General features: G+C 54.5%; 2 protein-coding genes across 5 annotated transcripts in view; one reads left to right on the top strand and one right to left on the bottom strand.

Moving 5' to 3' along the window:
- Positions 1-10,055: 10,055 nt before the first annotated feature.
- Positions 10,056-21,158, top strand: DLK2 (delta like non-canonical Notch ligand 2). Its single transcript, XM_064509487.1, has 6 exons — positions 10,056-10,190; positions 12,664-12,765; positions 14,361-14,424; positions 17,090-17,220; positions 18,084-18,228; positions 18,822-21,158. The coding sequence occupies exons 2-6, from the start codon at positions 12,684-12,686 to the stop codon at positions 19,597-19,599; spliced, it is 1,200 nt and encodes a 399-aa protein (XP_064365557.1). The 5' UTR covers positions 10,056-10,190; positions 12,664-12,683; the 3' UTR covers positions 19,600-21,158.
- A 5-nt stretch (positions 21,159-21,163) lies between these two features.
- The window catches only part of ABCC10 (ATP binding cassette subfamily C member 10), a 26,659-nt gene continuing 20,933 nt past the window's right edge, over positions 21,164-26,889 (bottom strand). For all 4 annotated transcript variants that reach the window (XM_064509484.1, XM_064509486.1, XM_026122982.2 and 1 more), the window contains 6 exons: positions 26,590-26,750; positions 25,908-26,161; positions 25,444-25,589; positions 24,898-24,995; positions 24,587-24,699; positions 21,164-22,462 (listed from right to left, as the gene is read on the bottom strand). In XM_064509484.1, the coding sequence (XP_064365554.1) occupies positions 22,327-22,462; positions 24,587-24,699; positions 24,898-24,995; positions 25,444-25,589; positions 25,908-26,161; positions 26,590-26,750 (908 nt within the window). In that variant the 3' untranslated portion in view covers positions 21,164-22,326. The remainder of the gene's footprint in view (positions 22,463-24,586; positions 24,700-24,897; positions 24,996-25,443; positions 25,590-25,907; positions 26,162-26,589; positions 26,751-26,889) is intronic.

Raw genomic sequence — 26,889 nt, 5'->3', positions numbered from 1 at the left:
CCTCAGGAAGGCTGGACGGTAGCGTTGGTCCTTGGGCACGTCGCAGTATAACGACATCTGTGGGGCCAGGTGGAGAAGGAGGGAGAGGGGAAGAGTGGTAAATGGAGAAATCCACATAAAACCTCCAGAAAGAACTCCCTACTTCTGAAAGAAGTGGGGCTGAGGATGGCATATACCAGCCAAAGGTAGACAAAAGCTATTCACACCTGGACACAACACAATTTTGGTAATGCCTACACAACAATTTTACCAGATATGACACCACCTCCCCCAGCATCCTCAACTGCTCATTTGGTAATGCCCTTTGGTCTTTGTCTGCAAATCAGTCTGCTGTTCCAGCCCTGGGACTTCAACAAGTCAGTGCATTTCAATTTTGACCCAAATTGCCCCATTTATTTTGCTCTAAGCTCACATGTACTTTGCCCATTGCCTCTCATAGCCATTCCATGGCCTTACTCACCTGCTGCTCCCCTTCCCTATTCTTTCACTAACATCTCCCGAGATGATATCTGTATGGTGATTGAGCCAAGTCAAGAGGAAATTTTGCACAGTTGAAAAAAGTCCTGATAGTATTTGGATGATATTTCCAAACTCACTACATTTATGAAACCTTCAGATTTGCATTCATGTAGTAGAAGGCTTGCAGAGCCGCCTACTCCACCCAGATGCTCTCTTCTCTTACACAATGAAAGACAGGTGCTGAGCAGGACCTTGGGAATATTGTGCAAAAACGTCTGCTGCGCACTGAGCAAGTGCCTTCTGCACCATGCCACACATCAGCCAGAGATATTTCAAGAAAGCCGGGGATATTTCAAGAAAGCCTTCAATACTTGTGCCCCCATAAATTCTCCAAATCCTCCCTGTGCCGGAGTCAGATAACAAGCAGGACAATGGCTCCAAGAATCCAGGCTGCCCATCTGCTCTGCACTTCCAGATTCTTGCTTCCCTAGCGCCAGCTGATGAAATTTTCATAGCTGATGAGGTTTCTCATTTCCACTGGGCCTTGCTGCCTTGGAGCCTTCACAGCTGTGCTCTGTTCAGGTTTCCGTGGGTACACACTGATGGCAGCAATGATTAGAGTCCCTTGCTTTCTTTTCGTGACCTGACAGAGTAGGATCTTCAACTGAGCCCCACAAGGAGGAGAGAGCCTGATTTCTAGTTGGTGTCAGCATTTACAGCTTCCATTAAACTCAGCACTTCTCAAAATTAGATCCCAAGATCAAAGAGAAAAAGAGAGACAGAAACTGAACTCAGGATGCCTGACCGCATCACCTGCTCTGAGCACTGAGAAACACTCTTTGCTCACATCCAGAAGTCCTTGACTTCCAATTCCTCTCTCCCTCTCTCTTTACGCCCATCCATCCTGCCTTTTACTGTATCTGGTATGCTTGTGAGCTGGATTCACCATTGCCCTGAGCCCAGAGATGTGACATGATGCAGAACCATGACGTTATGTTACACTATATTCATTTATATAACACCATTAATACCAAAGCACTGCTCTCTGCTAGAGCCAGTTGCTCACTAAAGCCTCTGAAGTTCAATTAACAAGCACCAGGTAATCTAACACTTGATTCCCAATAATCCCTTTATTTTAAGGGGCCTCTGGTGGATGCTAAAGCTCTCAGCAAACAGTCCTGGAAGTACATTTGAGATTCTCTCAAATACCAGCTGAATTTATGACCCTTAGCGAAGAGCAGGGAGGAATCTCTCCAAAATACTTTCCAACCGGCAGCACTTTATATAGACCCTTGCAACTGTATAAAAGGGACCCCTGGAGGGGCAGGTGCCACCCTATGGAGGGTTGAATCCCTCTAATTAGTAAATCGCCTACAACCTTGGCTGGTGATAAAGCAGACACCAGAAGTAATGTCTCCCCACCAGAAGAAGGCAGTGCAGGCTTGATCCTCTCAGGTTCCCAACCAGCTAGGCAGACAGAGGTGCAGTGCCACTCTTGGAGACCTTCTTGGACACCTCCGCCTGCCTGAGAGCTGCACAAAGTCCCCTTTCCTCCCACTAGGATGCTGCAGTCATGAAGGGACTCTTAGGAAACGTGTGCCTCCTCCACAACTTCTCCAACTCCAGCTGCCTGAAAAGGCTGCTCAGAGAATTCCCCACTAGACCTTGACTGGGAAATGCCCACAGGGAGAAGAGGCTACATGGATGGGTTGAGCCCACCAAAACCAAAAAACCCAACACATACGTGAGCAGAGCCTGCACTCTGGGATATGCCCATACAACAGAAGCCCAGCACCCAAAAACAATAGCATCTCAGGAACAATAAGAACAGCCAAGCCCAGCCAGCCCGGGACAGCCAAACATGTCTGTGGATGCAGAACTGAGCAGCCACACACATCCTGCCAGTATGCCTGGAGCACGCACCTACCAGATAAATACAACCCACCAGTAAAACAGCAGCTAACAATACCTGTGTGTATAATACAATCCACCCCACTACGTAAGAGTGAAGGCTGGGGCCCAATTTAAACATGAAGATGAAACCCCCCAAAAACACCTGGAGTTTTTTTATGGGAAAGCACTTTGCTGACAGGATCCCCAGCAACAATGGCTGAAGAACAGAACTGTGCTGAGCCATCCCAACCCAAAATGCTGTTTGTCTTATGGGACTGCCTAAAGGCACCCATCACGGTTGGGATATAATTGTGCTGGGCACTGCACAGAAAGACGAGCAGGCACAATATCCTGCCCCTGGGTTGAGTAAGCAAAGCATCTCTGAGAATATGAGATGGAGGATGAAGGCAGAACTGGAGAACAATGACAGAAAAGCACTGTCACAGTACGCTGGCTCTTGGCATGGCTCAGTGGCTTCATGTCATTACAGAGTTGGAGCAGAGAGTGATGCATGGCTTATGCTGGTATTTCAAATGTATATCGGAGCACTTTTTCCTAACCTGTATACCTGATGAATACATTGCATATCAGCATTTCCCATTGCAATTGCTGTCTATTTACATTTCATATATTTATAAATATATAAATATATATAAAAATAAAATAAAAATAAGATAAATAAAATAGATATCAGTGACCCCTACTGGCCATTTATAGCTAGCCATAAAATCAAGTGTGGCAACAACTCGCTCTTGCCTTTTTCCCTGTGCCTCATGCAGTCTTTTGTGGCAGCCACAAAATCCTGACCGCTGTGGATTTGTATGCTCTGTACTTGCTTTGCACTGGTGTGCATCTCTCTCAGGGGGGCAGGCAGCAGAAAATGGGACCTTGTGGCCTCAGGTAATTGATTATGTCACTCCCCAATCCCTCTGCTCAGCGCTGACTCCATGCTACACTCTGCTGTTGAACCAGGCCTAGCTCCTGCAATGAGCCCTGCACAGATGCCTCCAGTTCCAACTCCCTGTGGCCTCAGGGCTCTGCATGGGACCAGCTGCAGGGCTTTGACCTTAGACAACAAATTCTGCCAGAAAAAGCCTGTTCCCAGCCAAGCCCTGTGCCACAGTGGCCATTGCTCCAGGGAGGGAGCAGTCTGCGCAAGGAGCTGCCCCAGCACTGCGCAGTTTCCCATCTCCCACGCTCCCACAGTCCTGGGCGGCCTCACCTGGCCCCACCAGCTCTCCCCGTAAAGCCCTCACCCCAGCAGGCTATGGGTGCTACCATGCAACAGACACTGAGAAACAGATATCCTTCCATGCTGGCAATTTGGCCCGGTGAAGAAGAGGAGAGAAATGGCACGTGTGCCTGAGGGGCAGAGCGGCTGCTCAAATGCAAGACAAAACCCTATCTGGAAGCAAAGGCTGGAGCAATAGTGTCGGCCTCAGACAGAGACTCCAGGGGCTCTGAATCCACTCCCCTTCGTCAAAACTTGTTTAGCTTGTCATGCTAATAAAGTGTTTGAAATGAACTGTATTAAAAGTATGTGTGGAGGAACGGGGGAGGTCTCACTGGAGCGCGCACAGGGAGGCGGTGGAGGGGTCGAGCATGACGCTGGGTCTCACCCGCTTGCACCAACAAACTGGGCTTCACCTGGGTGGGGGCAGAGCACTCACCCATACGCGACAGGAGGGCAGGTCACCGCACACGTGCACAGCAGGGTGTCAGGGATGGCACTTCACTGGGGCCCACAAATGGGGGGGCTGATCCCTCAGCCCTCGCCTGCTGCTGTGAACAGAGTGGGGATTCACGGGCTCTGTTGGATAAAGGCACGTGGCTGTGCCTTGTCTCCCAAGGACCCCTTCTGCGTGCCTAGCTTGCTCCTGCACCTCAGAGAGACCTTTCTTGTGAAATCTGCGGTGCTCCTTTCGCCGCGCAGCTCTCGTTGTTTATGGGGATGAGTCCAGGCAGGCCGGGGAGGAATTACCTTTCCCTAGGACACGGTTGGTGCTTGGCTGAGCACACCACTTCCCTGCTTCACGAGAGCTGTTGAAGGCCAAGGAGCCAGTCAGTCTGCAATTACCCTCCCTCCTCTCCCCCCTCCCCACAGTCCGCATCCCCTGGGGCTGCTAATTATGGCCTCCCGTCCTTTGCACCCAGGGTTCAAGCCTTTCTAAGCATGGGCTGCAGTTTCATGAAATGACCTTGAAATCCACTGCAACAGACTCTCCTGCCAGGTTTCACTGCAAGACATGCCAACCCCTATAAACACCCAGGAGCAAGCTCAGAGACAAGATCTGAGGAAGCTCAAAACGCTTGGTTCAAGAGACTCCCATTAACTGCTTGCACACTCCCAGTGAGATTAGGAGGTTGCATTGCTACAGCTGCCAGCTGGAAAGGGAAGGGGAAAGGGAAAGGGAGAGGGCATAGCCGGAGGTGGGCTTAGAGGCACCCAAAGGTGCCAGTAAAGGGAAGGCCTGGCAGACATCCACTGCCAGCTTCTCCTTCCTGCCCCAGTCCTGCCCGGCCTCCTCCCAGCAGCGGGAGGCAGGTGGGGGAACTGCTGCACCCCTGCCATCCATGCCCATGAGAGGGCCATGACGCTAACTGTCACACATAGGCAGAGAGAAGCCAAAAATCACAGGGCAAATCAAGACCCTACACCTTTTAAAAGAACTCACTTGGGTTTTTTGAAGGGCGGTGATGCAATCTTTTTGAACTGCAAAGGGACTGTTACTACTACATCTTTTCTCCAGCCACCCTCCATGCACCACTGTCCATCCCTCTGCCTCCCTCTTCAAGCCTAATTCCTTTTGCCTCCAGGATTTCATCTGTTTTTTTGTTTTTCTGGCAGCTCTGTCCTATCTTGGAAAGAAGTACTCAGAGTGCGGGTAATGTGTATCTCAAAATAATGTGTGACTTAGGCTTGTTTTTCCAGCCCCTCACAACAGGTTTGAAGGCTGCCAAGTATTGAGCTCAAGTTGATTACAGCTGGCATGTGCTCTCTTCTAGACTTGTAGGATCTGTTTTACTGGAGCAGCCCAGCAGACAGTCAGATTTTAGCTGTAGATCCTACGAGGCCAATGGAGCGACTGCATGGAGTTCAGCGCAGGAAAAAGCCCTCCTGGTGCTGAGTGGAGAACAGGGAGGCTGGCAGTGAGAGGCTTGGATGGAGGCTGACATGTGGCTCGGCACCAGGGAACTGCATCTCCAGGAAATCTCATAGACTCCACAGGAGTTACGTCCCTGCTTGGCCTTGGTGATGCGAAAAGCTCGCTGGGCACCCCTTGCCCACAGCTGTCCAGTGGGAGTGTGTGGATGGTGCCTCCTCACGCCAAGCGTCCTTCCTTTCCCAGGGCCAGGAGAGGGGATTCACAGCTCAGGAGAAGGTACAAGAATTCCCCCGTGCAAAATCACCAGAGAACCTGCCCTTGTGGAAAGCTTCTCCTTAGATGAGCTCCTCTCTGGAGCTCATCTTCAGTGCCCTGGAGCAGGAGGGTTCTTACCTCTTTGGAGCTCTCTTCAAAATCGTCACTACTTACTCTCACTGTCCGTAGAGATGTCCAGTCATTTTCTAAAGCCTACTGAATGCCTTTCCTTGTTATCCCATGGCAATAAGCTCCCCAGGTCATCGGCATTTAGGATAAAGGAGATCCTTCCTGTCGTTAATTTTGATTGTACTTATTTTCAATTTTGCCAAGTGCCTGGCAGGCCGCAAAGGATGCAAATAAGAGAGACTCATGCTGAGTCCAGGCAGTGTTCCCAGGGACTTCAGAGTCACAGGGAATGTGACACTGGGCTTCGGTGACATTCCTGGAGGCTTTGGGAAAACACAAAATACAGTCCAGGGTAGCCCGGGGTGGCTACCCTTAATGCAATACTGAAATGGAGGAGGGTGAATCCCAGGGCAGTTCCCACATGCAGAGGCACCTCTTGCAAAGCCACCAGGGTTAAGGGAATTGGTACCTCTCTTCCCTTTGCCATTTCTGATGGTATCAGCCATCAGACCTAGGAAGGTTGGAAAGGGCTTTTGGAGGCTGGACTGCCCTTTTGCCAACAGGGAGTGAAACCTAGGGCAGGGTGAAACAGGATGGTTTCACAAAAACCATGGATAGGCCTTGTCTCCATCATTCCCTAGGTCTATCATCCCCAGTCCCGCTTTGCCATTGAGTGTGTGCATAGCTGTATTTCGCTCCAGCCACTCTCCACAGGGCGACAAATCATTGAAATGGTGAAAATTGCGAGGGAAGAACCGGGAGCTTTTCCACCTTCGACCTTCACCCTCTCCCTGCCTCTCTTTCACCCACCCCCTCCACTTCTCCACCGCAGGCACAAACACCTACTGCCCATGGAAGCTATTTCTAAGCAATCTCGGGCATCTGGGGAATGAGGCTCTGAACAAATATCGGAGCGTGCGCGTGCAGTGAACACACACACATACACACAGACATGGTGCTGCCGCAGAGTCAAATATAGACCTTGGGGAAGGGGGAACAATGGCCGGGGTTGGGTTACATGGCTGCAGGGCCGGCGAGCTGCTGATGTTTGTTGTGGGCTAGGGTGGAATGGGAAAAGCAAGGGGGGTGGGATGGGGGAGAACATTTGTTTTATCCCAGAGACCCCGGGCTGGTGCCGCGCAGCGTGCGCGCGCGGGTAAGGCAGAGAGGGTGACCCAGAGCGAGAGCTGCAGGACACGATGATAATTTGAGTTGGCAGCTCGGAGCTGTTTGTGGTCTTTCTCCAGCTGGTTTGTGCTGCTCCTCTGCCTCCCTCGAGGGATTAGAGTGGGCAGGAAGGGGTGAGTTTCTCTGGGCTTCTCTACAGGAAAGTGTTTCTTTCTCTCCTCGCTCTGGGGAAGGTTCCTCGGTGGAGAAGAGGCAATATCACCTGTTCCCTTAGCCCGGCATCTGCTCCCTGCCCCTGATGTCCAGCTGTCTCCAAGGTGCAGGTTCCAGACGCTGGAAGAAAGGGAAGCAGCTCCAGCTGGTTTTGACAGGTAAACTTTCTGTCTCGCTGGGAGTGGTGATGGTGTGTTGGGAGGACGGCATGGGAGGGAGGCTGCAGCTGGCACACAGCGGGGGGAGCGGCACAAATGCGCGGCGGTGACAGGTCATTCCCATTCCCACTCCAGGTTCCTACTTTGTGGGATTTCCTTCACCAGAGGGAAAAGCTCTGGAGGGATTCTTATGGCTAGGAAAAAACCCTTCCTAATTCTGACCCAGCAGCTGTTCCACCCGAGACGCCTCTGGGGGTGGCATGGCAGCGATCAGAGCATAGTAGAGCGGGGTCTAAGCTAAGCTCAGGAATCCCCTCCTCAACGCCCGTATCTTGGGTCTGTAAAAAGAGCTGCTTTGCTTGAATCAGCCTGGGCAGCCTGGGGACTGCCAGAGCAAGTCTTGGGCTCAGGAGTCCACCCAGGGACAGGACGGGAGCCTCACTGCTGAGGAAGGAGCATGACTGTGGCCCACGCTGCTCCCTCTTTCCTTCTGGTCCCTTTCCCCTCCTTTGTACCCACCTTTTTTGCTCCCACCGCTCCCTATCTGTCTGTCTCAGATACTCATAAGCAAAGCATCACCAGGGAACGAACCAAGCCCCAGGCCCCATTTCCTCAAATACCCCCATTTCACCCCCTCTGAAGTCCCACCACCATTTCTGTTCCCCGTTCCCCTGCCTTGGCATTCAGATCCCCAGCAATCAGTCTTACCTCCTCAGCCAAGCCAGCTCACTCCATGCCCTGGCTCTCACCTCCGAGAGCACCGGCATGGGGAAAGCCATGTGTCCTGCTCCACTTACTGCAACCTAATCCCATCTCCCTCTCCTGCAGCACTCATGTTGTGGATACACATATTTATGGGTATCAACACACGGGAATCTCTCTGCAGGCACACGCCTACCTGCTCATTGAAATGCATGCACAATGGCCAAAGGGTTTTCTTTTGCCAAGCAAAGCTTAATAGCACCCAGGCATGGTCGCATACAGTGGCGTTGCAATGTAGTGCTGTCAGTACCTGGTCAGATCCCAGCAGAGGAGCTTAAGAGCACTCGCGGCTGCTGGAGGAGGTGATGTCGTATCTGGTAAAATGGCTGGTGTAGGCAGTAGCATTTTGAGGAGGAGGTGAGGGTGAGGTTGAACAGCCTACACACAGCATTGCAGGTGCTGGTAGTGAAATCCTGGCCTCCAGTCGTGACTGGCAGAGCAAAGGGAGCAAGGCAGGGTATTGTGGGAGTCAGAGAAGAAAGGTGAATTCTCCCAAGTCCTACAGCAGCAGTAACTGAAGGAGAGGCTGCTTCCTTTTTAACAGATTAGGAGGAGCAGTGCTTTGCCCTCAGCCTCCCCTTCTTCCTTTCGCTGTAAGCCCCAGAGAGTGTCTTAAACAGGACCTCAGAAGTAGGCTGAGCTGGACCTGAAGGACCAGGGTGTAGGAGTGGATGGAGAACCAGGGAAAGCATCTCAGAACAGGCCTGGTGCACGTCTGCCCCACGAATACTCAAGGAGCTGACCAAGCAGCCTGAGCAGCAGCAGGTTTGGACGGGTCAGGTCTCTGGTGGCACCTGGTGGGGTGGCCTAGACAGGAGGAGGCAGGTGAAGAAAGGAATAGTGTCCCTGGCCAACTGGAAAGCAGGAACGACTCAGGAAGGAGGCAGCTTCTCCAGCCAAGGAAGAGGTCTCAGCTGCTGATGTTACGGCCCAGGAAAGTCGTGTCGACGACCAATGGGGGATGGAGCAAGAGCCGGCAGACTTGGGCTTTGATGGGGCTGCTGGATGCTCGGCCATCCGGGCGCACTGTGGTCAGGCAGTGCCGCAGCTGCTGCAGTGTGCATGGCACAGGCAAAGGGGCGGGTACAGGGGGACTGGAGAAGGCCACGGGGGAGAGCAGGCACAGGGTGGACTTAGCCCAATGCGGTAGGAGATGGGATCTGGAAGTGGCCACATTAAGTTATTCTTCCTTCATGGTAGAAAACAGCAAACTTGGGTGAGGGGGAGGGAAGGATAGGGAAGACGGTAGGCTGAGGTGAACTCGTAACCTAATTAAGGATTGCTCGGACCGCTGAAGGTGACAGGGTGACAGGGTCTTATCAAATCGCAGAAGGGCCATGCAAGGTGAGGAGGAGAGCAGGCAGCTGTTCCTCCCGAAGATGTGATGGCTCAGCCCCTCTCCTAGGGCTGCCTCGTTGCTCGCTGAGGCGCTGGGGCCCACGGCCTGCGAATGGCTGTAGGGGAAGCGCCAAGACCACGGCTTCCCCGGAAGGCTTCGCTGCTGGGGGGTGGCTGCCCCGGCCACATTTTCCCTGCTCTACGGCTTCAAACCCTACGGTTCGAAGACAGGAGGGGGCCAAGCAGCCTTCAAAGCAGGCCGGGGCTCAGGGAGGCGTTCACGCTCATCTCGGTCCATCCGAGCCGAGGGGAGGCTGAGAGAAGCGGGCACCTATTTCTGCCCCCCGGAGGCGGAGGTGGCTGCGGCGGACCGGGGGCAGCCGGCGGGAGCGCGGCGCTGCCCCGCCGAAGCGCCGCACCCCCCCGCGCGGGGCGGCGGCCGTGGGGGCCCCGCCGCGGGGCCGCGGGTGCCCCGAGGGGGCGGCGGCGGCGGAGGCGGGCCGGGCCGTCCCGGGGCGGGAGCGGGGATGTGCAGGCACACGCCGCCGCTGGCAGGCGGCCGGGGCGCGCGGCGGCGGCGGCGGCGGCGGCGGCGGCGGCGGGCGGAGCGGCGCGGGGCGGCGCGGACACGCGGCAGCTCCCTCCGCAGCCCGGCGCCTCCCGAGCCCCCGCCGCGCCGCGCCGGGCATGGCCGCCCCCCGCCGCCGCGCCCCGCGGTAGCCGCACGACCCCCGCCGCCATCGCCGAGGTGAGCAGCCCCCGCCGCGCGCCGGGACGCACCGCACCGCACCGCACCGCACCGCACCGCACCGGGGGGGACGCGGTAGCGGCCCCCACTCCGGCGCCGCGCTGCGGGCCCCCGCGGGCAGGCGGTGCCGGGACCCTTCCCCGCCGGCAGCGGCGGCTGCTGCGGGGGGGCGGCGAGCAAGGCGGGGGGCGCGCGGGGGGGCCCCAGCCGCAGCGGGGCCGGAGCCTCATCCCCCGGCGATGCGGCATCCCCCCGGGCTCCCCTCCAGGCAAGCCCTCCCTGCCCGGGGGGCCCTAACAGCCCCCGACCCGGGGGGGGTCCCTTATAGCCCCCGACCCGGGGGGGGTCCCTTATAGCCCCCGATCCGGGGGGGTCCCTTATAGCTCCCAACCCGGAGGGGTCCCTTATAGCCCCCGACCGGCAGGGAGGTCCCTGATGGCCCCCAGCCTGTGGAGGGTCTTTAATAGCCCCCAGTTGGGGGGGTCTTTAGCAGCCCCCAGTGTGGGATGTTTCCTCATAGCCCCCAGCTGGGGGGGCCCTAAAGCCCCCAAACAGGGGTGTCGCTGATGGCCCCCCGGGTCCTTCATAGCCCCCAGCTGGGGCCTGTCCCTGGTAGCCCTCAGCTGTATAGGGGTCCCTAATAGCCCCCTAGGGGGGGTCCCTAATAGCCCCCAGGGTCCCTAGTAGCCTGCAGCCCAGTCAGGCCATAGAGGATGGGGAGGGCGGGAGCTCCCGCACGGCCCCAGACCCGAAGCCGGGTGCTGTTCGCACCTCCGCGAGGTGGCCACAACCCCTCCCTCGTGCTGGGCACCGGTCGGGATGCCCGCCGGGATGCCCCTCGGGACGCCCCCGCACCTTGCCAAGGAGCAGTGCTGGCTGCTGCGGGAGCGTTAGGAGCCCAGTCCGTGGGGCAGCTGCAGCCGGAGGTCAGAGAGGCTGCGCCACTGACGGGGAGGCTATAGGGAACCTCAGGGGAAACGACCTTTCCAATGACACGCGGTTGGAGGGTGAGCCGCTAATGGCCCCGGAGGAGCAGGATAGCAACTGTTCAGCCGTAAGCCCTGAATTATTTTATAAGTTTCGTAGGAATCACTTCACCCGCCCCTGAAATGCAGCAGCTGTTCAGCAGTGCCCAGCACTTTGGGACAGGAAGCAAAGGACGATCCTACAAGCATGGTTACAAAGGGAGCCTGTGGAGGGAGGATGCGATGGTCTGTGCCAGAATTTGGCCAGGGCAGTGACAGTAACATCCTGTGGCCCCCCTGAAAATGCCACGTCCTTTGTAGGTGATGGGCTGCTTGGTGGAAAGATGCTTCCAGCAACATCATTGCTTCAAAGTCAGGGGGCTATTTGGGCTGGCCCAGGCAGGTCAAGCCCTTAACAGGGACCCCTACACCCCTTGCAGCAATGGCTGTGAATGTGTGTGGGGAGGCACGTCTTTCCAAATCTAAGAAGTCTTTCATGTAAGTGTTGGCCCAGCACAACCCTTTCTAGCTTAAGAGTCAAGCCCTAAGTGGAATGGCCCCTGTCCATCACACCCACGCAGCTGGATGGAGCCTGCTCTATACCTTCACCGCTCTCCTAGCAGAATTATTTAACCCCTCCCATCTCATTATAGTAATATCCTTATGATATCACCCTAGAATTTCCTGCCCTTAACAACCCCAGAAGGCTGGGAGGGAGTGAAGCATTTTTGGAAAGAGTTTAATGTTACTTCGAGAGGCAGGAAGCAGTCAGAAAATAAATGGGTGCAGGCACCCTGTGCCCCACGTGCCCTGCAGGACAGCTGAGGAAAAGGACTGTACCTAGTAAGAGGTGCGTGTTTGCCTTTGCTGCACCTAGTGAGAGGTGCGTGTTTGCCTTTGCTGCTTTGGGCTTCATCCCCAGGTCTAGTGCCTATTGCTTCACTCCCTTACTTTTCCAATGACATTTTGCATAGTGCTATTTACTGCTTGCTAGTCTATCGGATCTACTCTGCTCCATGCCTCCTTGAGTCTAATTGAGATAGAAGGAGCTTCTCTACTTGACTGTCATCTTATTAGGTTTGCTAGCTGCAGCCGAGTGTCAAGTGAGCAGACAGCAAGTCACTGGCTGTAGAGCAGAGAGCAGTTTGCAGCGCTGTTTGAAAAGGTCCCCACAGCTGGACTGGTGTTTCTAAAGGCTTATGCTCTCTTGACAGCAACTAGCAGAGGCAGGTGCTCCAGGCTGCATTGTAACAGCCACAGTTATTGTACACTCAGGATTGTAATTCTCCTGTGCGCACATTTTAAAAGGCGTCTTGGTTCTTAGTGCTCCAGTGTTGCGTTAGAGGAAGGAGCCTGGCAGGACAAAGAAAGGAGAGCGGTAACAAGTTCATACGAAACTGGATGTTTCAAATCAAAACTCCCAGGTAGTGGGGAGGAAGGGACATGTGAAGTCAAGCTACTGCATGGACCAGGAGATTTTTCTGAGCTTGCTCTTTTTATTTCTGCAGGTGTTCATCTCGGTGGGGCCATGCTGACCATGCTCAGGAGCTTCTGTCTCCAGCTCATGTCCTTGGTTTGGATCCTCTTGGCCCATCACCAGCTTGCACAAGGTGAGCCTCTGTAGAAATGGATCCCTCTGTCCTATATGCATCTTTGCAAACCTATCCTTGGCATTGCTGAAGTCTTCCTGTGTGGCAAAAATCCCTTCCCAAAGATGAGTTTGCCCCCCCAATAAGCTGTGAATTCCCAAAGCCACCAGCAAGGAGAGAAATAGTTATAGATAGGAAAGACAATGATACCCAGCCTTGGGCTGAGCAGTCCCAAGATACTGCTCCTGATTTGCAGTGGCTTGTTTCAGGAGGCTCTTGTCCTGAGCAGTTGGAGTCCATCACCTTGCTGCTGCTAAGGTGCTAGCATGCAGATTGGGGTTTTCTCCCTTGTCCCGCTTGCTTCCAGTACAGTGTGCAGCACTGCTTGGGGAAAGCCCAAGTGCACCTTGTGGTGTGGGGGCTCTGCCACAGTCTGGGATGGAGGAACCAAATCATGCAAGAGCTTTCATCTCCTGCGGCTGGCTTGGGATCATACTGGGCTCTGTAAGAAACCCCTTGTTTCCTGACATTTGCTCTGGCACTACTGCCCGAGTTGTCTGACGGGCCTGGTGGGGTTTCCCAGCACAGGGAAGGCTCCTGTCTTTGCCTTCTTGCCAGAGTGACAAGGACCAGGAGGATAGCAGGGGCACCTGCACCCTCTCTTGGGGGCTCTTGGCACCCAGAGCCAGCCCCAAGGGAGCTGGAGCGAGTCAGCTCCCTGTAGGGCTGAGGCACGAGCAGGTGACTGGGGAGAGGGGAAGGTGGAGATGAAAGCGGACACCTGGCTGGAGGAAGCAGGCCAGTGCTGAGCAGGGGTTGAGAAGTGGCAGGGCCAGGCCACGGCTCAGTTACAGCTTCTGCAGCTTTTAAATAAATAAACAGAACTAGATACCTGGCCTGTTGTTATGCCCCGTTCCTACCTTGCTCTCTGATACAGAGGGAGTGCTTGTAACTTGGTCGTGGCAGAAAATAGGAGCACTTAGCAGTCAGCTCTGTTCAAATAGCTGTCTCTGGGAATGGGGACATCCTGGGAGATAAAGAGGGCACTAACCCATCCTTTCCATTACCCTGGCACCCCTCGTCTCTGGAAGGACCTCGGCCTGTCCTGCTTGTCCCTGGGAAGCTCATAGTTTGCAATAGAAGCAAGCCTACATCCCTTTGTGCCCCTTGCAGGATGCGGTCCTAGCTTTCCCACCATGCTTGTTGAATGACAGCGGGACAAACATCCCAGGCAGGGTTAGGCCCTGTTACATAGGGCGTAATCTGCAGCTCTTGCCCAGAAGAGCCTGAAGTCTAAGGGAGGCAGCACACAGATGACTGGGGAGATCATCAGAGACCGGATAGTTTTGAACAATGTCCTGTTTCTCAGTAAGGCACAGTGTTATCACTGCTTGGGTAACTGCAAAATCCTCATCTCTCATGTGGTACCCAGCAATTGAAAAGGAGGACCTCAGCATAATAGTTCTGGTGGAAGGGAAGGCTGAGTACTTAAAATGGAAAAAAGGGTATTACAGCATTCAGATCCTGGTGGCTGTGAGCCAGCAGGGGCATGAGCAGATCTGGGGTCACGTACGGTCGCTGATTAATGTTACTCCCCCCCCTCTCCTGCCTTCCAGGTGATGACTGCAGCGAGCGCTGTAACCTTGCCCACGGCTGCTGTGATCAGGATGGCAAGTGCAGGTACGGCTTGTCCTTGGCTCCCCACTCTTGGTGCCTCCGACGGGAAGTGTTCTGCCTCCCTTGACGCTGCCTTCCCAGTGCCTACACCCCTTCTCCAAGCTGAGGAGCCTCCTCCTCCGCTCACCCATATCTCAGAGAGTCAGTGACTCTGCTCTCTTTTGGTCTGACACCTTGCTGAGATGGGAAATTTTGGTCCCTCAGCCCCTTGCTGATGGACTTCAGTGCTCCTAGGGTGTCCCCACCACTCAGCAATCGACATTGTTCTGCCAGACCAAAGCAGCCCTGACAATCTGGACAAGAGTGTGGACAGCGCTGCCGTGCACGAGTGATGGGAGGGAAACTTCAGGCCCAGATGTGATGGGGAAAGACGTCACGCAGTAGTTCAAGCTTAGAAGACAGCCAGCTCCCTTCGCCTCCTCACTGTTTGAGATGGGGTGCTTGCCCTGGGGGCATGGCACGAAAGAGCTGCCAACGTGCAAGTAAATGTCTGAGGACATCAGCAGCCTCAAGGGTGCCCCTCTTAGAGACAACAGATGGGGCTAGGGTAAGGATCTCCAGATGTTTTTATGAAGGGCATGCCAGGAGGTTGGTGGGCCACATTGGCCTCCCAAGGAGTAGCCTGCTTGTCCCCCACAACCCACTTCTGTCCCAGAGCAAGAGTGTGTGGGTGATCCCTGGCGTCCCAACTCTAGCGGGTGTCCAGATCCCATGGGACAAAGCTCAAAGCCTGGCCCTGCGCTGCAGCTGGTGAAACAATGGTGCTGCCCAGATGACCCCTGTCTCTTGGCCCACTGCAGGCTGGCAGATGCTGCCGCAGAGCCTGATCACGCAGGGCAGCCCTGGAAGGAGCAGGCTGCTGCAGCCTGGCCCAGATGCCTCTGCCACAAGGCAAGGAGCAGGGCAGACTGCTTGCTTACAGCGCCGTTGTTCTCCTCACTGAGGCACGCTCAACTCCTTTTCACAGCAGGGTCTGTCAGCATCATTCCTGGGTCATTTGTTCTCACCTAAAGGAGCAGATGTGGCCTTGCAGTGCCAGTCGGAGAGCTCTGGGCCAAGACATCTGCACAGCACGTGGCCGTAACTGCATTGACCATTGCATCAGTGACTAGCTCTGTTTTTGCTGGGCTCCTGGTTGCAGCTGTCACGGGCTGGCTCCTCCCCCATCCCTTCTGTGGCTGTGGCCTCCACAGGGCAGGCCAGTGGGGGAGCAGAGCGCTGCAAAGCCAGAGCCAAGATGCTGCACTGTTTGAAGTGGTGGCTGGCCTGGTTGCAGGTTATTCTGGTGGAGGCAAGCATGTGAGTTGCTGCTCCAGATTTCAGGCCTCCAGAGTGTTTCCTGAATCTTTCAGCAGCAACCCATTGAAACCATCCCCAACGAGAGCCCTTTCTGCTAACCTGGCCCCCTCCCTTGTAGTTTTTAGGGTTGACTGTTCTCCCCTGAAAAGGGGAGTCCAGGTCTCCTGTTCCCTTGCTGTAGTCTATGGTACCTTAGGGTAGAGGCACTAACAGCTGTCTGTCAGCTCATGACTGTCCAGGTCTGAATTATGAATATATTTTGCCTGATTCTATCAGTATCTCCTCCATTCCTGTCAAAGAGCCTCTATTTTTTTTTTTCCCTTACCATTCTCCCCTGCTCTTGGGAACAAACTACCGTTACAATAGCCAGTCCGAGCTGTGGAAGTGCAGCCTCTGACTGGCCTGGCAAAGCTGTGGTCACCGTACATCTTGCTAAAATGAGTCCTAGCCATGAAAATTAATCCCATTGCTTACTGTAGAGATTGCATTGTCTTTGTTAGGTTTAATTTTGTGCTGCTGTGAGTCTAGCTTTTGTTGCATTTGGTACCAACTTCACCTCCACTCAGCTCTGCTTCCATGGAGGTGCCCTCTTATCTCATTATCGCTTCCTTTCCCCCTTGGAGCTGGCAGGTCTGAGGGCAGGGAGACCAGTGCAGCAACAGCTTTGCTTTATTTACAGCCATTGCCACTGTACTGCTCATCTGGGTCTGGGTCCAGCTGTTGTGTGCTGCAGGGGTTGGTTTTCCCATCACGCTTCCCTGATGAGCTTGTAGATAGGGGTATTCGTACATCAGTCACATCAAGCAGGGCTTCAGAGCTGTATTACCGTGCACTTTACATGGAAAATTATGTGGACGAATTATAATGAAAACAGCCAGGATGAAACATACAGTCCTCAGAGGCCTGGTACCCCTTTCCCTAAGGGAGTTCAGTATTATGGATGAGGATGTAGACTCATGCCCTTTAGACTGGCTGTGTGACAAGGGAGGCCCAGGAATTTTTTAGCTAATGCAGTGGTGTATACAGAGCAGTTTGCCTGAAGGAAAGCAGTGTGTAGCTATTAAAATCAGGCTTGCTGAGCCAAAGCACCACAGCGCTGTTGCTGCCTCTGTCATGCTACCTGGCTGCAGGGGCAGGGGCGGGGGGGGGGGGGGGGTCTGTTCCTGTTCTGTTCATTTAACTCTTTGGAAAGAGGAGATGCCAGTACTGAGCTCCTCTGGAGGAGGGAGCTAGCAGGTTCATGGAGTTCTTTGGGAGGATTTCCCAGCATCTCCATACCTGCGACAAGCCTGTGCATCAGGGCAAACGTGAGCCCTCCCGCAGCCCCTGCTGAGAGTGTGTCATGCTGCCCTGCCCTGTCCTTCTGCAGGTGCGATCCAGGCTGGGAGGGCGAGTACTGCGAGGAGTGTGTGCGCATGCCGGGGTGTCTCCATGGGACGTGTCACCAGCCCTGGCAGTGCATCTGCCACAGCGGCTGGGCTGGCAAGTTCTGTGACAAAGGTGAGTCCCAGGCTAGGCCTGCCAGGAGCTTGTTCCAGGTAGGAGGATGTTGGCATGTGGCACAGGCAGCCGGGACACTGGGCAGGAGGCAGAGGGGTGAGAAGGGATGGGTTTCGTCTGAGCTTGTATGCTGAGACTCTACCTTCCCCGTTTTGGTGCTGAGGGCAGAAGCCCACTACACCCCATATGGATAGGTGGGACAGGCACAGCTAGAAGCAACTCCGGTGATGCCCGCTGCCAGGGAGATGGGATGTCACCTGTGGCAGCTGGGACCATCCCTTTCCCCTTCTGTGAAAGAGGTCTGGCTGCCGGGACCTGCTCCCTGGCTGCATGGCAAGAGGTGCTGCAGCACCGACCAGCCTCAGGAAATGGAGGAAATGAACTCATTGCCTTTCCTACACCGCGGCTGGGCTCCAGGCAGCACCTCCTGCTTCCCCCAGGGCTTCCTGCCTTTAGCAGGTGGCTGGTGGACTCCCCTCATCTGGCCAGGAGGCAGCGTCACCATGTAGCTTCTCTGCCTGCCCTCTGCGGGGTCTGCGCCGGCCAGCCATACGGTATGCGTGGTGCAGCCTGCAACTCTTCGTGTCATGCAGGTTTGCAGAATGACAAGAGATGTCTTGCTTTCTGTGCACTCCTGAGTTTGTGCCATACACAGCAATGCTGAAACATTTTGCAGATTAGCTGGGAAGTGCCTTGTACACACAGCACTTATATTGCTGCAGGTGTGTGTTAGAGGAGAGGGGAGGGGAGTGAAACTGCTGCCATTTCTCAATCCCCCCTGGGTTTGGCGGGCTGTGTCAGTACTGAATTGGCCACATTACCCTGCTTTTCTCACTAACTCTTGCCTTTTTCTTTCCCCTCAGACATACACATCTGCGAACACCAGTCCCCATGCCAGAATGGGGCTCAGTGCATTTACGATCGAGATGGGGAGTATTCCTGCCTGTGTCCAGAAGGCTTCCATGGGAAGGACTGTGAGATGAAGACAGGGCCATGTGAGAAGGCAGGGTGAGACATGGCAGCAGGGGCAGGGCAGGCAGCGAGATTACAGGCAGCATTAGTGCCAGGTCACGTGCTACCAAGCAGTGGCCCAGCTTGGCTCATTATCTGTGGATTTCCGTGCATTATTGGAGTGAAGCCAAAACCCGGTGCCCCGCACAATCCCACTGGGGCAGGGCCTGTGTTGTGATCTGAACAGATGCCTATCCCTTGTCACTGTGAATGTAGTGACTTGGCATCAGTCTTGCATTTGGGGATCATCAGCAGGGCCCATTTCCTCTTCAGTCTGTTCGGCTTAAGACTCTTCCTGGTGGGCAGCAGGCCTGTGCACAGTGACATCCTTTGGGGGACCATCTCCCTTTCACACAGGGAGATACCACCTCCTGCCCGTTCTTCTCTTTAAGAATGGCTGTCCTGAAGCGCAGCATCGTACCCACACACTGTGTGGGCACTGTCCTGAAGCACAGCATCATACCCACACAGCTGTCCTGAGCGCCAGCATCGTACCCACACACAACTCGAGCAGCTGTATTTTCCTCCGTAGGGCAGAGAAAGCTGTGTGCTCTCCAGGGCTGTGACCCATCCTTGCTCTTTCCATGCAGGTCTCCGTGCAAGAACGGGGGGCAGTGTCAAGACGAGAATGGCTTCGCCAGCAACTTCACCTGCCGCTGCCTCGCTGGCTTCGTGGGGGCTTTCTGCGAGAACGACGTGGACGACTGCCTAATGCGTCCCTGTGCCAATGGTGCCACTTGCCATGACGGGATCAACCGCTTTTCTTGCCAGTGCCAGGTGGGCTTTGAGGGGCGTTTCTGCACCATCAACATCAACGACTGTGCCAGCCAGCCATGCAAAAATGGGGCAAAGTGCTACGACCGCATCAATGACTACGACTGCTTGTGTCCTGACCGTTTTACTGGCAAAACCTGCGAGATCTCCGTCCCAGAGCCCACCTGGGCTCCCCCCTACCACCCTGTGAACCACGAGGACAGCGGGGTCATGAAAAGCACCACCAGTGAGATGCCGGGGGTGACTCAGCTGGAGCCTGTCAGGACTGTGGTCACCGGGAGACGTGTGGCCAACCAAAGTGAGAGAGTGCCAGGGGGAGGGTTGTTGAAAATCTCTGTGAAAGAGGTGGTGACCCAAAGGGACTCAGGGCTCAGCGAAGCCCAGCTGGTGACAGTGTTGGTGTTTGGGATACTCACTGCGGTGCTGGTCCTTGTCACCATCCTGTTAGTTCTGAGGAACTGGCAGAGGGTGCGTCAGAGGTCAAACTGGTGCCAAAGCCCTTCACAGGCTGCAAGGAAGCTCCAAGACCAGGAGTGTCAGGTGGGCATGTTAAACACAGTCCTGATCGAGCCCAGAAAAACAACAGAGCTGTGAGGACTCTCAGAGCCAGGCCCTGGCAGGTCATCGTGCTGGCGAACCCCTCGAACTGCACCCTGGGGAGCTGTTCTGGTGCAAACTGGGCAGCAGGGAAGGGCTCCCAGGGCAGCAAATGCATCAGCGAAACCCCACGGTGTTGAGCATGGTGCGATGGCCCTGCCTGGGTCTGAGCCACCTCCCCCCGGCCAGCACAGCCAGCGCCCATGGGAATCCAAAGGCAGGGCTGCATTGGGCCAGCCCCTGCAGAGGAGCAGCAACATGCTGGTTGTGGCAGCCCAGGCCATGCAGCGCTGGTATCACCCAATGCACGCTATTGTGAGCTCTCAGAAATGGGACTGGTAGCAATGGAGAAGGTGACAGCCTTCTTGCAAGCCCAAATTCTGCCAGGCCCTTTTAATTTGTCTCCGTGACTACTGGAAGCAGCTTTGCCCTGTTGTTTTTGCTGGTGATGGGGTGTTTCTTCGGGGCCTTTGGGATCATTATGTCTGCATGGGCCTCCCTGCCCCAGTACTTGATGGGATATCTCCCAGCTGTTTCTGGAGGCTGTCATCTGTGCAGTTTGGACGCCACGTCCCTAAGGAGTGAGTGAACACCCTCGTTCCGTGGCCTTGTGAGCCAGTTTGAAGAGACTCTGGTGATCAGTCAAGACCCTCTCATGCCCTTTTTCTGCCTGTGTGATGCTCTCTTCTCTTGCTGTTAGATTTGGGGTTACAAACACATTCTGTACCTTCCTCCTGATGATATACATGTCTTCTCCCCCCACTTACCAAACCGTCCTGTCTGGTCTGGCTGCAAATGACAAAGCTCCTTCCCCACTCCAGCATGCACTTCCACTTCACCATTTGCTGATGTGGGGGTGCAGGGCCCATTCCCCTCTGGGGTCCTGAGGACTTGAGCTGGTCCTTCTCACATGCCCTCACAGGTGAAACTGGAGATGGACAAGGCTGGAGATGTGCTGGGGGCTGGTTCAGGAGCAACACAGGATCCAGAGCCTCATTTCCCTTCCCAGTCACTCCAAGGCATGCTGCTAGGACTAACCTCAAATCAGCCATCGTAGCATTTCTCCATACAAGCAGAGGCTAAGCTCCCTGCAGTGGATGCGAGGATGGGCTACAGAGCCGGGATGACCTTGGGAAGTAGAAAGCGTGGCTTTCCAAAAGCATTACCAAAGCATGGCTTAGAGGCAGTAGATGACCAGATCACCCTTTATACTAGGTCAGCTCCCACTTGTTCTGGTCCAGTGTGCGGCAGAGTCTCCCTGCCAGGGCCAGGATTTTCCATGCCTTCCCCTGGGCATGGAGGGCTAAGCAGTGGATCTCTTAAAAAAAAGGAAAGAAAAAGAAAGAAAGAAAAAAAGAAAAACCCCAACTACTGGTCTGCAGGGTTGCTGTGCAGGATTCAAGATGGTGTGCAAAGAGACTGGGCAGAGGAATTAGCACCCAGCCAGGAGGAAGACCTGGGAGAGAGGATTGGGGCTTCATCAGAAAGATTATTTTTTTAATACATGGATGGATGATGTACCTTTATCAAATAAAACAAATACAAGCCCAGAACAAGTGCATCAGAGAATTATAAATTTATTTAGGCTGGAAGGGACCTCTGGAAGTCATCTAGTTCAACCTCCCATTCTTGGCATATTCAATTAGATCAGGTTGCTCAGCTGCTTGTTGAGTTTTGAGTATTTCCACCCAGGTCCTGGCAGGGTAGTCGTTCTGCCCCATGTTCTGACCCACATCACCATAAACCTTTTGCTGTCTGGAATCCCTCTACTTCCCTGCCCTGGAGCTCTGCTGCTGGGAGAGCTTCAGAGGCCTTCAGAGGTCTCTTTGGCCTTATCATTCCAAAAAAGGAGTGGTAAGGCTGTCTGGATTGAGAAGCAAGGTTATTAGTCACTAAGCAAAGGACATAGCTTCAGGGAGTACAGATGGCTCCTGCAGCCTGAGGGGAAGAAAAGGGACATGTGCCAGGACAGCATAGCAAGGGTGTGTACCTGCCTGGAATAGCTTCAGAGTGTCAGGGAGAAAAGGAAAGGCCCAAGAGTGAAGCCATGTGCTCTGACAGCAAGAGCAAGTTGATCCTAAAACTGAAAGAAGCTGTGGGTTTTGTGCAGCTGGGAGGAAGGGAAGATAAGAAGGAGGAGGGATAAGAGATGCCTTGAAAAAGCGGTCTTGACTTAAGCCAGCCTAGACACCTGTAATGTAATTGTATTCTGGCCCTTCAGGGTGAAGGCCTTCTCCACTAGGAGATGGAGGAAGAGGAGCAGGGTCCCTTGGTACAGCCTTCTGGGAATGGTTGGTGCACTCTGAAAGCACTAGGGTGCAGGCAGGGGTGTCTGTGCAGGGAGGGCACCACTCCTGTAACTCACAAGGAAGTTTAGATCTGGGAGCCAAAGAGCACAGGAACACAGATGACTAATGGAGTTTTACAAGGGCGTCCCCACTTTATTTTAAATTGCACATGTGGGACAAGGTCACAACAATAGTTGCTGCTTCTCCACTTAGCAGAAGATAAACCCTCTGTAATCTCAATATGGAGCCTCAGTGGGGAGCAGCATCCCACCAGCCAAGCTAGCATGTCCCTAGACACCAGTCCCCATTTTCCCTACTAATGGGGAACAAACCCTTCTCTCATCTCAGCAGCTCCTGGCCCCACAAAGAGGGGACTGGGGCTGAGGCAAGAAGAAAGCCAGCCGCAGAGCCAGGGGTCTGGCTAAGCTCTGGGTGGTCACTGCTGTCCGCTGTGCAGGAGTCGTTGGAACAAGGAGCCGTCCTTCTTACTTAGGCGGGCCGGTGAGTCCAGCTCTGCCACTTTTCCAGCCTGCATCACCAGCACGCGGTCCGAGTCCAAGATAGTGTTCAGCCTGCAGACAGAAAGCACCAGGATGCACGCTGACGGATCTGAGGAGGAACACCAGATACTGCTTCCCCTGCAGTGAAGGGGCAGCCCAAGATGTGCCTGGCATGGAGCTTCTCCCCGTGCCCTCAGGGACACCCTGCAGTCCAGCTCCCCAGGGAGCCTCTGCCCACCCCTAAACAACACTGGGAGAGCACAGCGATGTCTCCCAGCAGCTGGACACAGCAGGGTGTGAGGGGTACACAGGTCAGCTTTGCGGGGGCTGAAAGGGAGCGATCAGGGCACTGCTGATCTTGGGACAGCACAAGATGTTTCTGTCCCCCTAGCAGACTAACTGAGTCATTTCTGTTTGCCCCTCCATTTCCTCACCTGTGGAAGGCAGGTACTGATAGTACCTCACCTCCTGAGGGTGGCAGAAAGGGACTTGTGCATCTGCCATCATCCCCCAGCAGTCTGGCATCTTTGCTTATGCTGCCACCACCAGTGGGTTTGTAGTATGCCAGACTGACAACTACAGCATCCGCAGCACACACGGAGGCACCCTGTTCTGTCACCCCTTCCACCTTCTTCCCCTCCCCACCTCCTCCCACCACTAGCAGGGCTATAATCTCTAGCCACAGGAAGGGAGGACAGGGCAGCAGTAATGTCTTTGTGCAGTCATGCACCGTTCAGTGAGTAAAAACAGCTCTAAGAAACTGCAGGTCAGAGGGAAGTCACAGCACAGGATTTGAGCAAGCGAAAGCCCCATGGGGTTCAGTTCTCTGATTATTCATTCGCCCCCAGAACAGTGCCAGGATGCAGCACTGAAAGTGACCTGGAGGGGCACAGCACAAATACTGGGTCACTTTCAGTCCTAGATTTCACCCATCCCGTTAATGGCTCACCCGAAGCTGAATGGCTTGGGAGATCCACAGGTACAAATCAACTCCGTCACCACTTTTCCTCCCTTATTGGTCTCTCCTGTCTCCCTTCATCCGGTGGAAGAGGGTCTAGGACCACCTTTGACCCAGTCTTGCTGCCTTGCCTGCTGTTACTCCTTCCTTTTCTGGTTCTAATTGCTCCTCCATCAAAGACTTGTCCTCCCTCCCACAGCTCAGCCCACAGAGCACTTACCTTCCTTTATACTCTGTTTCTGCACTCTAATCTCCTTAGTGCACAAATCACATTCACTTCCCCTCACATCTCTCCTGGCTACCTGCTATTTAATTTATTGAGCAAGAGCCACTCATTTCACTTGCAAGGCCCAGTCCACCCTGCCCATCATCTGTCACTCCCACTTCTGCACAGCAAGACACCAGTGCCTGCCACCTGCTTGTTTGATTTTTATTTTTGTGGTACCCTTTGTGCCAGGAAGCAATTCCCTCAAAAACACCCTCCATACTACTGCATTACCTCCTCCAAACTCTCATTCACCAAGCAACAGTGGGAGTACTCTGGGCAGATGACTGCCTAATGCTGACCCATCCCTTCCCACTATCCACAGTATCCATGTTTTGTCTTCCTACCTCTGCCTATAACCATCTAGTGCCCCTATTCTTAAATTTAATCTGTCAGCTCTGGGGCAAACAGTGCTGACCTGTCCTGTCTGGGCAATATCCAGCCTGCCAGCATGGGGTGCCAGCCAGGACCAAAGCTCAGAGAGTTGGAAAAGAGAATTATCAAGTAATCTGCTCCGCTGGTAAGGAGATGGCTGCAGCCCTTCTCCTCTAGCTGTCCTGCAGTGCCCTCTACTGAGCCAGACACCCGCTCCACCTGGGCATCCTCTTTGCTCCTTTCTGTAGGGTATTTCTCCATTGCTCCTTGTCCTATTTGGCAGAATCACAAGAGCTGATTCACCCCCTAGCCCCAGAAGGCAGGGCCCAGTGAGCCATCTACCATAGGATGCAGTATATTGACTTAGCCCTTTGCTGTCTCCCAGTTTCTGGGTACAACATTTTCACATCCAGTTGTTCCAGCACCCAGAGGTTAATAAACCAGGCAAGTTCCAGCCTTTTGCACTTGGAAAGCCTCACCACAGGGACCTCCCTGCTCAGCTCAAAGTGCAGGCATGGCAGGCAGAGCCACCACTCCCAGTGAGGGAGCAATGCTGTGGTGGAGTGAGTTCAGGCACAGCATACTGGTCCCTCTGTACCTGTGAGCAATTGTCAAAACCGTTTTGTCAGCGAAGCGCTGGCGGATGGTCTGCTGCAGCACCTGGTCTGTTTTCTGATCCACACTGGCTGTGGCCTCATCAATGCACAACACCTGCCAGGGACAGAAGGTGAAGGGAGCTCCCAAACACGATAGGGAAGACCCCAATCCCAGCTTAGGGACAACCAGGCAAGGTAGCACTGGTCACCCATCCCCAGCACTCCCAAACTTCAGAGTATCCTGCCTTACTGTGCCAGCACCACCATCAGTAGCCCACCCTCCCCTTTGCGCTGATGAAGACAGGGTACTTACCTTGGCCTGTGTCAGGAGGGCTCTTGCCAGACACACCAGCTGCCTCTGTCCCATGGACAGACTCTTCCCTCTCTCTCCCAGCTCACTGTCCAATCCACCTGCAGGGATGCAAGCTCAGCAGTCACCCACTAGGCTGTGTGTCAGGCCCCAAACAGCTCCTCCAGTCTGAAGTTTTCCCAGTAGCACTGCAAACCCCAGTCACTCAGATGCAAGCAACATCTGGCACTGAGATGCAATGCTCGGCTAGAAACAGGGGACCGGTGTGTTGCTCTGCTCCAGCATTTGCTGGGGCCTGGTCTCATCTGCAATATCCTGCCAGGCCCTGCCTATCTGATCCATCACCTGCCAGCCTCTTGCTATGAAATCTTAGGGAATGTCCCGGGGGTCTCACTGACCTGTTCCACCATGGTCCTAGTGGGGCCCCACCTACCAATTCCCTACTGCATCTGTCTGGCCCCTTCTCCCCAGCTCCTAGCTGAGCTGAGGCCACCTCCCCTCTACATGTACCAGGACTCGCCAGCCTCTTCATTTGGGGCTCAGACTCACCCATCTGAGTAACCACATCCTGCAGGTGGCACTGCTCTAGCACCTGGTACAGCTCAGAGTCTGTCCATTGTCCCTGGGGGTCCAGATTCTCTCGAACTGAGCCACTAAACAGAAATGGATCCTGGGGGATGATGGCCAGCCTGGACCTGCAAGCATAGGAAAACTGAGGGCTCATGGGGTAGGTTCAGCAGAAAGCAAAGAAAAGCAAAGGCATATTTTTCCGGGGTGAGGTGTCTTGCCTTGCTGCATGTCTTAGATGCATAGACACAAAGCATGGGTCATATATTCAGTCTGGGATCCTTAGCACAACTGCTCAGAAATAACAGAGCAACTCGTAAGAAGCTGCCACAACCTGACAAGAGGGTGCCCAGACAGCAAAACCATTTTTCCCCTCACTCTGCCCCTCAGCATCCAGCCACTGGCAGCTCTCTTCCTCCATGCCCCTGTCAGCTGCCCCTCCATACCTCAGGTCTTTCAAGCCCACCAGCCGGCTGTCAATACCGTCCAGGAGAATTCGCCCTGCCTTCAGCTCCAGCATGCGGAAGAGCGCCAAGAAAAGGGTTGATTTTCCGGATCCTGTGCGACCCACAATTCCCACCTTCTCTCCAGGATAAATAGTGAAGCTCACTCCATCGAGCGCATTGGGCAGGCCTGCTCGGTATGTCAGGACCACCTCTTGGAACTCCACGTACCCCTGGCTTGGCCAGTCAGCAGCAACCTAACAGGGACCAGGGCAAGACAGACCATGACTGTGACCCACTGTCAGGTTCAGTCCTACCTGCCCCCCTCAGCCAAGCCCTGCCCACTCCTTTGGCTGGTTTCTTGGCCCTTGAACAGACTCCACTCACAGCCCAGCTCCATCTCCAGCCCCTTCCTAGGCTTGCTTTTCTCTGACAGCTCGGCCCCAGTGCCCCTTCTGCTCCTCTCCCCCTTCCCATTGTTCCAGTCTTCACCAACTCCTTTCTGAGATTCATCCCCCCGCAAGGGATGTACTGGCAAAAGATGAATTATCAAGGGAGTTTCTGTGGGTGAGGGCCCTCCACCCATTCACTGGAACCCTGTGATCTCTGCCAGGAGGCAAGTGCAGGGCACACAGCCAGAGGATGGGAAACAGGCCAGTCTCTGAGAACATATTTTAGCTTTTACCTGGACCACTTTATCCTGGGGCTCTATGGGGATGTCTGTGGTGTATTCCTCTGTGCGCTCCATGCTCACCATCATGGTTTCTGTCATAGTGAAGCTGGAAATGAGGCCTGAGAGGAGGTTTGTGACAGACAAGGCATATGAGAGTGCCAGGCCCACAAGTCCTGAGATGACAAAAGCATAAACAGGCATGTTACTGGCAGGGAAGGATCCAGGATCTTGGTGGCAGGACAAAGAGACAAGGAAGGAGTGACCATTCTGGACTGTGGGATCCCATTCTGCGATGGAGACATACGGGAATGG

The sequence above is a fragment of the Dromaius novaehollandiae genome, chromosome 3 (genome assembly GCF_036370855.1).
Source record: "Dromaius novaehollandiae isolate bDroNov1 chromosome 3, bDroNov1.hap1, whole genome shotgun sequence".
NCBI classification, from domain to species: Eukaryota; Metazoa; Chordata; class Aves; order Casuariiformes; family Dromaiidae; genus Dromaius; species Dromaius novaehollandiae.
The sequence above is the reverse complement of the archived record's forward strand: the minus strand, read 5'-3'. Positions and strand labels throughout refer to the sequence as shown.